General features: G+C 36.8%; 1 protein-coding gene across 3 annotated transcripts in view; it reads left to right on the top strand.

Moving 5' to 3' along the window:
- The window catches only part of PLCD3 (phospholipase C delta 3), a 68631-nt gene that overhangs the window by 31361 nt on the left and 21532 nt on the right, over positions 1–15738 (top strand). For 2 of the 3 annotated variants that reach the window (XM_026718253.2, XM_026718252.2), the window contains exons 3-5: positions 10882–11110; positions 11922–12051; positions 13024–13249. In XM_026718253.2, coding sequence (XP_026574038.1) covers positions 10882–11110; positions 11922–12051; positions 13024–13249 — 585 coding nt within the window. Of the gene's footprint in view, positions 1–10715; positions 10791–10881; positions 11111–11921; positions 12052–13023; positions 13250–15738 lie in introns of those variants that run through there. The other variant, XM_087916238.1, reaches the window with a different exon arrangement.

Below are 15738 nucleotides of genomic sequence, written 5' to 3'. Positions count from 1 at the left end.
ACACGTATCTAATTATCTATTATAGATTTCCTTCTGATTTACAGCTTCAGAGTTTTCCACCATTGTGGGATAAAATGTTAGCATAGCGCTGTAGTAATTGTTTATTCGAGATGCTAATTGGAGGCTACAATTGTGACAAGACAGAAAAAACAGAGGTTTGTCCATTTTTTTAAAAAAAATCCTGGCTTTGTCTTTGACAGTGTTATTCCTCACAAGTAATCACAGCTAGATTTTTGTCTTTCCTGGGATTAATGTAATTCACTATAAAACTGTCATGAGGTCATCAGATCATTTTCATTCAAATATTCTTGTTTGTATGCACAAATTGCCATTTTCAGTTTCCTATTTAAATCAAATATGAAATGTTTATTCAAATATGAAAGAATGGAACTTAAAAGCATATCAAAATTACTTTCATATCCTTTTGCAAAAGATTAATTATTTTCAGTAAATATAGAATATCACATAGACTTTGTTATATAAAGTTAAACATTTCAAAAATCCTATCACATTTTAGTTTACAAGATCCCACATAAACCAATAACAGCAACCATCTCAACTTTAATTAATTTCATATTAGTTTTATTTCTCACCATTTCCCCCTTTTATTGTTATAGTTTTTAGATGTTTTATACAATAGTTGTGGGTCTCATAATCCACTTTGTATGAAGAAAATGAAAACAAGCAAACAATTACACCAGATTCAAAGAAAAAGTTTAACTGAAAGCATTACATTTAAATATGTCAATGTTCTTTTTCTAAAGACAGATTGTCAGTTCACTATTAAATAATATGTCTACTATTTTTCTTAATACTTATAATTATATCAATATTCATTAAATAATAAAACCTTTTACTTCTGATCCTCTTCTCAGGAAAATAATTGTAGTGATAGACAAAATTTGCATCAATTTAATTTCTAATTGCCACACTTAATTGAGCAGTAATTAAATAAGGTTTATAGGTGATATTTAACTATCAAAAATTCAGAATTTATGTAACAATGTATAAGGAATTAAATGTTTGTTTTACTTCAGTGCAAAGTTTCTGCCATACAGGACTTTAAATCTTTGATTAAGATATGTATTTACTTTCCATCTGTGAACTCTGAAATGGACCACTATTTTTCCATGTGGTCAGAGTTATTAATGGCTCTATTATATAATATATAATATAATATCCATTCTTGTTCTATTTTAGTTCTTTGTTTCTGACTTACCTTTTTACCTACATTGAAAACAATTTAAATATTCCTTTAAAAAGGGAGGAGAGAGAAGGAGGAGAGGAATAGGTGGTCAATGGTCAATTATATATAAAAAGAATTGTGACTGAGGACTTCCTGATTCACGGCTTAGTCTCTTAATTTGTAAAAGTAGCTCTTCCCATTCGCAAACAAGAAATACTTGTACTCTCCTGGCTATGAGTTATTCATGGTTGATTCCTTGAGAACAGGGTGTGGGGTAGGAAGGAAGATTTATTTGTTTTCTTTGGACATTTTTTAAAAAACTTGATAGGGGTAACACTGCCTTGCCGGAATGCATCTTGAAAGATAAATACTTTATTAGGACAGGGTGAGGCAAGGGAAAATTGCAGGAAGATTAAATATGTTGAATTGTGGCTTGACTGCTAAATATAACAGCTTGGGTGTAGGCTTTTTTTTTAAAAAAAAATACAGACTTGCTTGGGCATGTGACAGTGAAATAGCATGTGATAACTGACAATCAGGTGCTCTGTGATCCATCTTTGTTGGGGGTAACTCATTAGGCCAGGCATACAGTCTTCTCATGAGGAGCAACAGTCCAGGATGCAAGTGGGTGATCTCACAATCTCTTCTTTGTGCAGAAGGACAACGGCCAGCCAGAATTTATCATCTGGCTTCTAATCTCTGCTGCAATGCCATTCCTGGTCTTTCAGAGACTCCAGCTATAGATCCTCACTTGGAAACAAAACGTACTGGGGTTGCTGAAAAGATTTTATTTGCTCATAGGATAACATAATAAAACGTTGAAAAGTCATAAGAGCAATTTTCCAGGTGAATTTATCCTGATATAATTAAGGTGGAATTAGTTTCAAATGTTTCTTCCTCTCCTGAACTAAACCAATTTTTCTATAATAATGCAGCTCCCTCTAATAACAATTTTCTTCTTTCTGCCATGTTCTTAATATCTGTTAGACATCCCATCACAGCTATGCAAACCCACCCTCCCTCCCTTCCTTTACATAAAATGTTGAGATTGCCTTACATCTATTATTCTCCCATTGTTTTCCACTGCTTCCATTGTACCGATTTTCTTTCCAGTTGAAAAACTGCATGATGTTTTTGATGTGTAATACTAAGAACCCTCTTTCTGAAATCATCATTCAGAATAAGAATTCACCCACATGTACTACTCAAAAGTTACAAAAGTTATCTTTTCCTTCTTTATGTTGCTATGTCAAACATGGAGATTCAAATCCCCCAAACTAGGATTCTCAGAAATAATAACTAATTCTCGTACATGTTGAGGTAGAAGTAGAGGCATTTCTTAGACAGTGGGAAATGTTGAAGGGCAAACTGGCCAATATGTCTAGGACTGGTTTTCCTTGAACTGAAATGCTATTACATGTAATTAATCAATGAATTATTAATCAATATTCTGCCCATCTCATGGTTCAAATTGACTCTGACAAGCTTACAATGTAATAAAACATACAGATATAAAAACAATTTAAAATTACAAAAGATTAAAAAGAAATTTAAAAAAAACCCTGCAGGTTTGCAGTGGAAAGGTGGTGGTGGTGCAGTGGTGGAATTCAGCCAGTTCGCACCACTTTGGGAGAACCGGTTGTTAATTTTCTTTCTTTTTTTAATTCTAGAAAAAAACATTTATTTGATATACATTTAAAACAGACAAATCAACATATATATATATATATATATGGATCTTTGGTTGTTCGGGTTTTCTCCCGCGTAAGATTTGAAGTATCTAGGCAACGTTTCGATGAAGTCTCATTCATCATCTTCAGGCTTCTGTCTTCGGCTCTTGCTTCTCAGAGTGATGTGAGATTGCAGCTGCTTCTTCCTTTTAACTGCTAGTGGGGTGGGACTTGATTGGGTGGGGGCTTGGCTGTGTTCTGATTGGGTGGGGTGTGTTCTCATTGGTAGGGGTTTGGCTGTGTTCTGATTGGTTGGGGGGTTGGCCGTGTTCTGATTGGTTGGAGCGTGTTCTGTTCAGGTGGGGGCTTGGTTGTGCTCAGGTTAGTCTTAGTTGCTGGGGATTTGAGTTGGTGAGCTGTGATCTTGCTGTTTGGCTTTGAGTTCATGGTCGTGCTGCATCTTCATAGTGGGTGTCGGTTTGCTTCATGTATGGCTTGGAGGGGTTTGAAGTGGGTAGTGATGCAGCTGCAGTGCAGCTTCTGGTCCATGGTCATATATATATATATATATATATATATTTGTTTCTCTGAGGTTCTCGCGGGTATTTGTATGTGAAAAAACTACCAAATCCAAAATAAAAGCCTCCCCATCAGTGAAGAAATCCAGCAAGGAATCATACCCAGAGAAAAATCATCCAGATGCCCCAAGCTTTATGGTCTCCCCAAAATACACAAAGAAGGAACCCCACTCAGACCAATAGTCAGCTCCATAGGCTCACCTCTACAAAACCTGGCCAAATTCCTCGCCAAACAACTACAACCCTATGCAGAATCCATCAACTCACACGTAAGAAACTCATTCCAGTTCATCGAGATCATAAAGAAACAAAACTTACAACCTAGCGACCTACTAGTAAGCTTCGATGTCATATCCTCTTCACCCAAGTGCCAATAAAAGAAGCCTTGACAGCCATCCAAAACAAATACAACCCCCAAGCACATCCTAGATCTAACCAACCACTGCCTATCAATACATACTTCACCTACAATGGACAAAAATACAAACAAATAGAAGGAGCACCCATGGGATCACCCTCTCACCTGTCATCGCAAACCTCTACATGGAACACTTTGAAACACAAGCTCTAGAAAAATACGACCACAAACCCAAACTCTGGCTCAGATACGTAGATGACACCTTCATAATCTGGCCACACGGGAAAGAAAAACTGAACAACTTCCTCACATACCTCAACAGCCTACACCCCAAAATACAATTCACCATGGAAACAGAAGCCAACAATCAACTTCCTTCCTAGATGTCTTGGTATACAAAAGATCCAATGGCTCCCTAGGACACACCATCTACCAGAAGAAAACACATACTAACCGCTATCTACATGCACTCTCACACCACCACCCAGCACAGATCAATTCCGTAGCCAAGACACTCATCTCCAGAACAAAATGCTTAGCCGATGAACAACACCAAAAACCGAACTACACACTCTCACCAACGTGCTTACAGCCAATGGATTCCAAAGAAAGAAGATTACCCACCTAATCCAAAAAGAAACCCCAACCAAAATCCAAGACAGAGAACAAGAAAACGGCAAAGCCCTCCTCCCATATATAAAAGGCACTACAGACAAAATTAGCAAGATCCTCCAAAAACACAACATCAAAACAGCATTCTGCACAAACAGAAAAATATCCACCATACTAAGAAACCCCAAAGACAAAATCGAATTAGAAAACCAAGGGTATACGAAATCCCCTGCACTGCCTGCCCTACCACATACATTGGACAAACTAACAGAAGAATAAGTGCACGCATTGAAGAACATAAGAACTCAATCAAAAAAGAAGAAACGACCTCTTCCCTGGTCCAACACCTCAAAGCCACAGGACATGAAATTGATTTTAAAAATACCAGAACCATCGCCAAAACCGAACACTTCAACAGCAGAATAATCAGAGAAGCCATAGAGATAGAAAAACGCCCACACAGCATGAACAAACGAGATGACACCTCCCGCCTTCCAGACATTTGGAAACCTGCCCTCATGAACAGGCGAGTACCTAACATGAAGAAGGACACCAGACCCACACCCATGAGAGCCACACAAGATACCACCACCACACTTCCATATAGAAAACAGACTCCCACCCATTCAGAAAATGAGACACGACCATGGACCAGAAGCTGCACTGCAGCTGCATCACTACCCACTTCAAACCCCTCTGAGCCATACATGAAGCAAACCGACACCCACTATGAAGATGCAGCAGGACCACGTACTAGAAGCCAAACAGCAAGATCACAACTCACCAGCTCAAATCCCCAGCAACTAAAACTAACCTGAGCACAACCAAGCCCCCACCTGAACAGAACACGCCTCCAACCAATCAGAACACGGCTAACCCCCAACCAATCAGAACACAGCCAAACCCCTACCAATGAGAACACAGCCAAGCCCCCACCCAATCAAGTCCCACCCCCACTGGCAGTTAAAAGGAGGAAGCAGCTGCAATCTCACATTACTCTGAGAAGCACAGAGCCGGAGACAAAAGCCTGAAGATGATGAATGAGACTTCATCGAAACGTTGCCTAGATACTTCGATATATATATATATATATATATATATATGTTTTCTGAGGTTCTCATGGGTATTTATATGTAGATCTTTGGTTGTTCGAAACGTTGCCTAGATACTTCGAATCTTACGCGGGAGAAAACCCGAACAACCAAAGATCTACATATATATATATATATATATATACGCACACACATACACACACACACATATGGTATTCAGCTTTTTCCCACGTCATTATAGTTGTGCTTTTAAAGTTGTAGCAATGTTTCGGCAGAATCTCATCTGCCATCATCAGACTTCTGAATAGTGTTCGTCTGTGAGTCAGACTTTCACAGCCGTTTCTGTTTTAAATTTGGTGCTAGCCTATGCTATGCCAGAATGTTTTTTTCTTCATCCTGATTGGTTGGGAGTCTTGGTCTGTGTTTATTGGTCTTGGAGTTTGCTGTGTTCTGTTTGATTGGTGTTTCTAATATCTTCTGTCTGTTTTGTGGCTTTTTTTGTCTTGACTGGCTGGCAACATTGTATTTCCTGTATTGGAGGCTTTTTGTGCGGCTTGGCTCCGAGTAAAAGTCTCCAAAAAGCCGCACTGCTTGCACTGGCATGAAGCTGAAAGCACCAGCCTGAGGATGGCGAGTGGGACCTTACCGAAATGTCGCCAAGATAGTCTTAATCTTACATGGGAAGGTTTTCATGATCTTTGGTTGGATCTTTGGTTATTCGGGTTTTCTCCCGCGTAAAATTGGAAGTATCTAGGCGAAGTTTCGATGAAGTCTCATTCATCATCTTCAGGCTTGTGTCTTCGGCTTTGTGCTTTATAATGTGTAATGTGAGCTTGCAGCTGCTTCTTCCTTTTAACTGCTAGTGGGGGTGTGACTTGATTGGGTGGGGGCTTGGCTGTGTTCTGATTGGTTGGGGGGTTGGCTGTGTTTTGATAGGTTGGGGGTGTGTTCTGTTCAGGTGGGGGCTTGGTTGTGCTCAGGTTAGTCTTAGTTGCTGGGGGATTTGAGCTGGTGAGCTGTGATCCTACTGTTTGGCTTCACATTCGTGGTCGTGCCACATCTTCATGGTGGGCATCAGTTCGCTTCATGTATGGTTCAGAAGGGTTTGAAGCGGGTGTACATACATACACACACATACATACATATATACATTTTACAGCATATATTGAGCAATGGTTAAAAAAAAATTCTTTATCTTTATCTTGACATGATCTGCCTTGTTACAATAACTCCTTCGTTCTTTTAATGTTTTGATTTCTCTATATAGTTTATGATTAAATTGTGGAAAATTCTTTCATTTCCATAACTTATCCAAATATCAAGTATTACCTTTTCTTTAACCACTCATACCAAATGTTCTATATTTCATAGTAGTCACTATCTTGTTTATTTTTTAACAGTTTGGTTAGGCTATTCATCTCAGCACATTCATGTATTTTTTAATTACCATATCCTCTGAAGGAATGGAAGACAGTTTCCAGTTTTGTTTGTAGATTATTCTGGCTGCAGTTATGATGTGCAAAATTAAATATTGATATTTTTTTCTCCATGTTTGAATCTATCATACTTAGCAGAAAGTTTTCGGCTTCAAATTTTAAATTTTGTTTTGTTATATTTAAAATCCAATTTCTAATATTTCTCCAAAATTTCTGAACACGTGGGCAAGTCCACCACATGTGAAAACATGTTCCTTATGTGTAGTTTTATTTCGAACAATTCGATGGTAGGTTGGAGAACATCTTAGCCAGTCTCGCGGGTGGTAGGTGCCAGCAATAAACCATTTTATATAAGTTTTCTTTATACGAGACTGACATGGTTAATTTGTAATTTGTTTGCCAAATGTGTTCCCACTTATCTAATTCAATACCATGACCCACGGTTTTAGCCCAAATTATCATAGATTCTTCTTTTAATTTGTAGTCCGAAAGATATTTATATGTTTTACTAATTGTTTTCTTTTCCTCTCCTAGCCATATTTTGTCTAATTCTTATGGGGTCATATTAAAGCCAAATTGTTCTCTATCTTTTATATAATGGGTTTGTATTTGTGCAAAGGGCCACCTTTCTTTGAATTTGTATTTGGTTCCTATTTTTAAGCTCTCCAGTGTCATATAATAAATCTTTATACCTGACAATATTTTCATAATCCAATACATTTGGATGTGTAACTGCTTCCAATGTAGATAGCCACAATGGAACCTTTGGGTAGTGTTTTTTTTTTAATCTTTCCCCAGATATTGAACAACACATTTCTTACATGGTACCTTTGGAAATATGAATGTTGTTTAGATTTTCCATCCCACATGAAGGCGTACCAGCCAAGTTGGAGATCAAAACCTTCTAATACTAATAACCTTCTATTTTCTAATTTAACCCAATCCAACTTGACTGGCACTGTCTGAAACAAGAACAACAATTTTGGCAAAATATTCATTTTTACTATCCAAATACGTCCCAATAGTGATAACTGCAATTTGACCCTATTATCTAAATCTTTAACTATTTGCATTATTAACTTATCATGGTTATCTTTTTTAATCAACGAACATCTAGCAGTCAACCAGATCCCTAGGTATTTTACTTTATTTACCACCTGCGTACCTAATTTATTTGCTAGTTCTTCCTTCTGCTCCTTTGTACAGTTTTTTGTTAACACTTTTGTTTTTTCTTTGTTAATTTTTAACCCTGCTACCTTTCCGTATTCTTCTATTTCTCTTAGTAGTATAAGGCTCGCTTCTAAGGGTTCTTCTAATATAAATGTCATATCATCGGCGAATGCCTGGAGTTTATATTCCTCTTTTTTAATTTTTAGTCCTGTAATCTCTTGGTTTTGCCTAATTTGCACTAAAAGAGTCTCTTCTGCCAATATATACAGTAGAGGAGCTAGGTGGTAGCCTTGTCTTACTCCTTTATTTATCTTTATGGTATCTGTATTTTCCCCATTTATTAATATTTTTGCAGTTTGCATGTTATAAATTGTCTTAATGAATCCTACAAAATTTTCACCAAATTTCATGCCTATCAGTTGTTTAATAAGAAAGTTCCAATTCAGGTGGTCAAATGCCTTCTGGGCATCTAAAAATATCAATGCCATTGTCTTGGTTATTCTAATATATCTATAATGGTTCTTGTATTTGTTTATATTTGCCTATGGGGGAGGAAGCCATTCTGATCAGTGTGGATAATTCTACTTAATACTCTCTTTAATCTTTCCACCAATATTGTGGCCATTATTTTGTAATCTACATTTAAAAGTGATATTGGTCTATAGTTTTGAATTTTTTGTGGGTCTGAGGGTAATATATGCTTCCATCCATGATTTAGGCATGTTAGCATTCTCCAAGGCTTCATTGTATAAGTCCACCAATATCTCCTCTATTGTTTCTTGGAATTCCTTATAGAATTCCGAAGGAATTCCATCTGGGCCAGGGGTCTTATTTGCTTCTTGTGTTCCAATTGCCTTCCTAATTTCTTCTATAGATATTTTATTATTCAAATTTTGTTTCTCTTCAGTAACTTCGGGTAAGTTCATTCAAATATCGATCAATAGATTCTTCTGGTATTTCTTCCTGTTTGTACAATTTCATAAAAAACTCCTTAGCAATTTCTTTCTTTTCTTGGCTCTGCGTGCATAATTTCCCTTCCTGATCTTGGAGAGCTACGATCGTTCTCTTTTCTTGTTCTTTTTTAATTTTATGGGCTAACCACCTCCCCGGCTTATTTGCATTGTTAACTTTCTGAGCAGTTTGGTGAACTGGTTGTTGGAAGAAGTCATTAGGGCAGAGAACCTGTTGTTAAATTATTTGAATCCCACCACTGCGGTGGTGCCTTCTCCATTAATGCATTAATCATCTCCAGCCAACTGCTTCTCCTTCAGGGGCCCATGCTCCAATGGGCGCAACCAAGTTTTAAGGTTTTTCCTGAAGATCAGGAGGGAGGAGAGGGATTTCACAAGACATTCTTAGGAGTGGAAGGCTGTGACAGAAAAGTCTTTTCTCCTGGACTCCACCAATGATAATTATTTGCCAGCTGTTTGCAAGAAGATATTTGCAAAAATTTAAAACAACATCATTCTTTATTTATTGGTTAAAATATATAATTTTTCCATGAAAAATATTTTATTATGTTAATATCTTATTGAGTTAATATTGTTATTTTTATATGAATGAACATATGAATGTATCAATTTTAATATTTAATATGGCAAAAATGGATCAATACAGGTAGACCAAATTTACAATAGTTTTTTAAATGACTGTTCAGAGTTACAATGGCACTGAAAAAAAGTGACTTATAACTGTTTCTCACATGACTGTTCCATGATCATGTGATCAAAATTCAGATGCTTGGCAACTATTCATATTTATAATAATTGCAATGTCCCAGGGTCACATGATCACCTTTTGCGACCTTCTGACAAAGTCCATGGAGAGGCCAGATTCACTTAAAAGCCATGTTACTAATTTAACAATTGCAGTGATTCACTTAAGAACTGTGACAAGGAAGGTCATAAAATGGGGCAAATGTCTCACTTAGCAACAGAAATTCTGGGCTTAATTGTGCTCGTAAGTTGAGGAGTACTTGTATAAACCATATAAACAAAAGGTCTGCCATAATTTTTAAAAGTGGAAAGGAGTTCTGAGAGCAAGAAATTTAAGAAACATTATTTGAGATATCCTAGCAGAGAAGAGGTGGTACATTTCCTTGGCTGATCAAGCCTCTAGTTCTCTCCTAAGTTGGAGCCAATCACTTTTTTGCAGAGGTATTTAAAGTCTTACTGAGATGGTAAATGAGAAATGTTATAAAATAAGCACAGCCTGGTCCGAGATTTGCTTCCTCTTCTAGGAGTGCTAGGTTATTATTCCCATCCTAGCCAGGTATAAGCCTAAGCATCATAAAACCTTCATTCTGGACAATTTTTAATTAGTTTTTGATAGACTCTTGGTTGGGAAATAAAGAAAACTACCTTATATCACAGCCAAACAATGCTCCATCTACTTCAGACCCACCTTCTGTCTGCTGATCTGGAATGATGACAATTGGAATTCAGTATGGTTGAGAGATACCAGATCAGGAAAGATTAATTGGCACCAATGACACTCATTCTCCAGGGTCTCAGTGACTGGCTTTTCCAGCCCTATGGTAAAATATTGTGAGTTGAAACTGGAGTCTTTTGCCTGTTCGTTCTATGTTCTACTATTTGTTTATTTATCAAATATATATACACACACACACACACACACACACACACACACACTTCATCCCATGGTGCAAGGCAACTATAAGTCTTTCCCTGCTTTCTTATGGCAAATGAAAACATTTTCACTGAAAGTGGTGGTAGGTATTTGGTGAGTTGAGACACTTAGAATATTTTTAATTTTTATCTCTCTCCATGAATGACTCCCTTTGATGCCTTGTCTTTCAGTCTCCATCCTCCATGTTGAAAGTGTACGTGAAGGTTACCAATCTGAGGGGCTTCGGAAATTTGGTGGTTCTTTTGCAGAAGAGCAGTGCTTCACTATAGTCTTCAGGGGGAAACGGAAAAACCTGGATCTGGCTGCTCGGACTGGGACTGAAGCCCAGCAGTGGGTGAGGGGACTCACAAAACTGATGGCCAGATGTGAAGCCATGAGCCAGCAAGAAAAACTTGAGCAATATCCTTTCTTTCTATATCGGCAAATAGAAATGGGGTAGATATTATTCCCCCTTAAAGCTGAGGCATAGATTGTAAAAAGAGAAAGGAAGTTTTTGTTGAATCAATACAAAACCCTCCTTTCTCTTTTTAAAATCTATGCCTTGGCTTGTGTTAGGTATTAGACCCATATGGTATCATATTTATAATGGGATTTGGAGCCCCATTTGATTTCATGGGTTGCTGTACACTGGTGATGTGCAAAAGAAGCAAATAGTATTAGTATTTACCCCTACTATCTTGTGACATCTTCCATGGCAGTGGAATATAGGGCAATGGCCACAGAGTCAGAAGTTGAGTTATGCCTCAAAGGCGAAAATGCACCAGCAAAGGAATTATGTGGCAGTGATGTTACTGGAGTGTAACTATTCTATGTTTGAAAAGCCGTACCTAACAAAGGATAATTTATTGCCTTTAGAAGTGGCAATTTGTTTTTTTCTGAAAGAAATTTGGTCAGAAATTTTTGACCAAATTTATGGCCAGAAATTTTTATTTTCTTACAACTTGAATTTGATAAAGACATTTTAACCATATATCTAAGAATTAGACAGAAATTGCTCCATCAAATATTTGTGGATAGCTGATATCTTTGTGCCCTGTCTCCTGCATTTAAAATATGCCCCAACACTTCTTCCCTTTTTCTTAATAGTTTGTATTAAGACTTATCTTCACAATTTTCTTGAATTAATTATGTAAAACAGAAGGAGAATTAATTTAAATTTTAAGGTAGATGCTTCCCAGTTTTTTTACATTGTCCTTACATTAGGCCCTACCTGGATCCATGGCATCTTACACGAAGCCGACAAGAACAAAGACAATAAGATGAGTTTCAAAGAGATCAAAAACATGTTGCGAATAGTAAACATAGATATGAATGACATCTATGCTTATCAGCTCTTTAAGGTATTCATATTATTCTCTCTCTTGCCTTCTGGGTTCTATTTCATGTCCTTTTCAGCAGTAACTTTATATTTAAAAGGTGCTTTTGTATGTTTCATGGTTCCTGTAATAGTTAAAATATTGGACAAAGACTGAGCTTTAAATCCATTATCTGCTATGAAAATTCTCTAGATGATTTTGAACTATTGTTTGATAGATCAATCTACCTCCCAATGTTATTTGGACTTGATATTCTGAAGAAATGTATATAATATGTATTTCCCACCCAAAACATGTCGTAGGACATGACGAATACTACTTTGTTTCTTCTCTTAGTTTCCCTTCCATTATACTTGCTATTGTAGGCCTTTCAGCCTTGCTAAGTTATTAACTCCAAAGATCTGCATTAATGTGTTCAAAAGTTTTGAGACAATTCATAGAGATGAGAGACATCAGTGTTGTGTCTTCATTTGGTGATTTTATGTTCTTCTTTAATACAACTTTTGATAATAAATAATATAGAACATGGATCTCAGGCCATAATACTTACTATATTTCATTCTGAACCTAGTAGTTTTTAATACTCTTCATAATTTCATGTATTTTTTTTGTTGCTGCAGACTAAACAGTGTATGTTATATAGGTGTGCTTTGTTTTTAATTACCTGTTGTAATTGCGGTGTAAAGGGGAAAAAGCAAGTAGCCTTTAGTATAGCGCCGTCTTTCCCAAACTGTTATGCTTTAGATACATTGGGACTGCAATCCCCAATGTATCTAAAGCATATCTAAAACGTATCAGTTTGGGAAATCCTGAGAATTTCTGGCAGCTGTCTGAGCTGAGAAATTGGGGGATTATGGTATCAATACACCTGAAAGTTGCCAGGCTGGGAAAGTCTGAAAGTTGCTTTTTTCCATGTTAGACATTCAGTTGCTAATTAGGTGCCTCTGATCCAGTTTTCACTGCAGCTTATTTATTCCTTTGTCTCTCTTTCACCAGGAGTGTGACAAATCAAACAATGACCGCTTGGAAGAATCTGAGATTGAGGAATTCTGTACACGACTAATGAAACGGCCTGAGCTGGAGGACATCTTCCACCATTATTCAGGAGAGGACTGTGTGCTTTCTGCTGAGGAACTACAGGAATTTTTGCATGATCAGGGTGAAGAAGCAAGCTTGCAACAAGCTCAACATATCATTCAGACATATGAGCTCAATGAGAAAGGTATGAATGTGTTACATGTATCTCAACAATATGATTGTAAATTTTCCAACAAGCATATTGCAAGAACATCCAGAAAGGCTGGGGTTCTTAGGTATCCCAGCTGATCAAAAACCTGACACAGGTTGATGAAGGTCATTATTTTTGTGGAACAAGCCACAAAGTTTTCTTCCTGCTCCCACTTTTGGAGAGGTAGTCAATCTTATACTGACAGGCTTGTAATAAATATGTAGTATAGCAGGGGTCCCCAAACTTGGCAACTTTAAGACTTGTGGATTTAAACTCCCAGAATTCTGGGAATTGAAGTCCACAAGTCTTAAAGTTGCCAAGTTGGGAGATCTCTGCAGTATATAGGTACTACTAAGATTGGGAGTATTGCAGAAAAAAAATGATTTGCTTGGTTTTAGTAACTAAATTCCTTTGATTTTTTTTAAAATATTGTATTATATAAAACAAAGAGAGGAAATAAGGCAGGCCAAATACAGGAAATGATCTAGTAAAATACTTCTGGCAGAGATGGCTAAATTGACTGTTTTGATTAAAGAAAAGAATATAAGTACTTTGTTTCTACATGGAAACAGCTTCTGGGCTTCGTGCTTGAGGTGGAAAAAATGAAACTTTGATTTTAGGTTTTATAGATTAGATTGATTTGTTGTTATAGAAATGGCGAGTTTATACTATTATGGAAAACAAAAAGTTCAGGTTTGATGTTAATGTTCTACTGCAACAGAGGGAGTCAAAAGTCAATGCTTTTTTTTTCCCCTTCCCCCCTTCTCTTCCTCACTTTTCCTCTCCCCACTGTGTCCTGATATTTGCTTTTGTATTTTTGTATTTTATTCTACAATCTAATAAAATGTTATAATTAATTTTTTAAAAATGTAAAATATTCCAGATTTTATTAGTAACCTAGAATTTTAAAAAGAAACTTGATACGGTATTTAATATATTTTATCATACTGGCAAACCAAAGTAAGTTATGGCAAGACTGCCTTGTACTTTCTGCACTGTTGGTGCTGATGTAGCAGCCTGGCCTAAACATCATTCTTTGCTCACATAGATGCAAACACTTTTAGATAAATTCAGTCCGTAGATCAACCAATCTTTAATATTTTGTTTAGAAGTTAAATTCATTGTGTTAGATAATAAAATTAATAATAAAATTATTCTCAGCAATATAACAGTAGAGTCTTCTATGAGCTGAGCTTGTCTAGTTGTGGTTATATGGATTTTCCTTTGTGTTACTGGCACTGTCACCTTCAGATTTTTTAAAAAATGCATCCCAGTGTAGTTTAAAGCCCTGGAATTTTCTGGTTGTCATATCAGAAATACTTAATCAGCACTAAACCTGTTTATTTCTTCATTTTTAGTCCAACGTAGGTGCAGCTACCCTACGTGACAAAACAAATGAGGGGAACGATGAGCCAGATATAAAATGCAGCTGTTAGCTCTAGTACTTCCTCTTTCCTCTTAGAAAATTCTAGACGTGGACTTTTGAAATGGAGAAGCAAAGAAGTCACCTTTGCCCAGCTGCTTAACTCAGTCCTAAAGCTTCAAGGTCTCAGATTATGTACATGTATAGTTTATAGGATGGTTTACTCCCATAATTGCTTTTCTCTGGAATTTTGGTACAACAATAAATCAAGCAAGTTCAGTTTTGGTAGCTGTATACAGTCAGTGAGAGTACAGAAGAGATTGTAATACTTAGTAAGGAGTGAAAGAGGTAAGGAGTGACTTCTTGTAAAAATGTCATCTGAAGCAATCTCTTAGATGGCCCAAAATCTCATATTTAACCCCCATTGGCATCTTTTCTTAAGATTATTACTTTATTCCTTTTTGGTATTTTGTTCTGTATTCTTCAAGCTGATCCAAAGCATATTACAACTGGATAATTAGAACTGTAATCACTTTATTAAACAGGAACTCTGTGTAGATAGCCAAATTCTGTCTTCCATACAAGGAAAATGTGTGTGTGTGTTGTGTGTGTGTATTCTATTTCTTTTTTTTTTCAGGATCTAATTTGGAGAGAAAAACTTTCAAAGCCATTCCATGGCTATTGTTGTAGCCATACCGTAATCTTTTACAATCAGAACAACAAAACATTTTATGTAGGGGTGGGATTCAAAAATTTTAACAACCGGTTGTGTGAGCGTGGCTTAGTTGGTGGGTGTGGCTTGGTGGTCATGTGTCTGGGTGGGCATGGCCAACTCGACATCACCCACATCAAGGGGCGCTTCTCCTCACCTGGCCTCTCATGACTGTGGGGATGCTGCAACCGTCATAAGTGTTAAAAATGGTCATGTCACTTTTTTTAATCCCATTGTAACTTTAAAAGGTCACTAAGTGAACTGTTGTAACTCAAGGATTACCTATACAAAAATACAAAAAGCTTCTTTGCTTGCAAAAAGCTGCCCTAAATACCAATCATTTGATTAGAAATGGGGGAATACACACTGAAGATCATTCAGTCACAGCCCTCATGGAAACCTAAACCA

The sequence above is a fragment of the Pseudonaja textilis genome, chromosome Z, assembly GCF_049901715.1.
Source record: "Pseudonaja textilis isolate UNSWEBS1 chromosome Z, rPseTex1.2, whole genome shotgun sequence".
Taxonomy (NCBI): domain Eukaryota; kingdom Metazoa; phylum Chordata; class Lepidosauria; order Squamata; family Elapidae; genus Pseudonaja; species Pseudonaja textilis.
The sequence above is the reverse complement of the archived record's forward strand: the minus strand, read 5'-3'. Positions and strand labels throughout refer to the sequence as shown.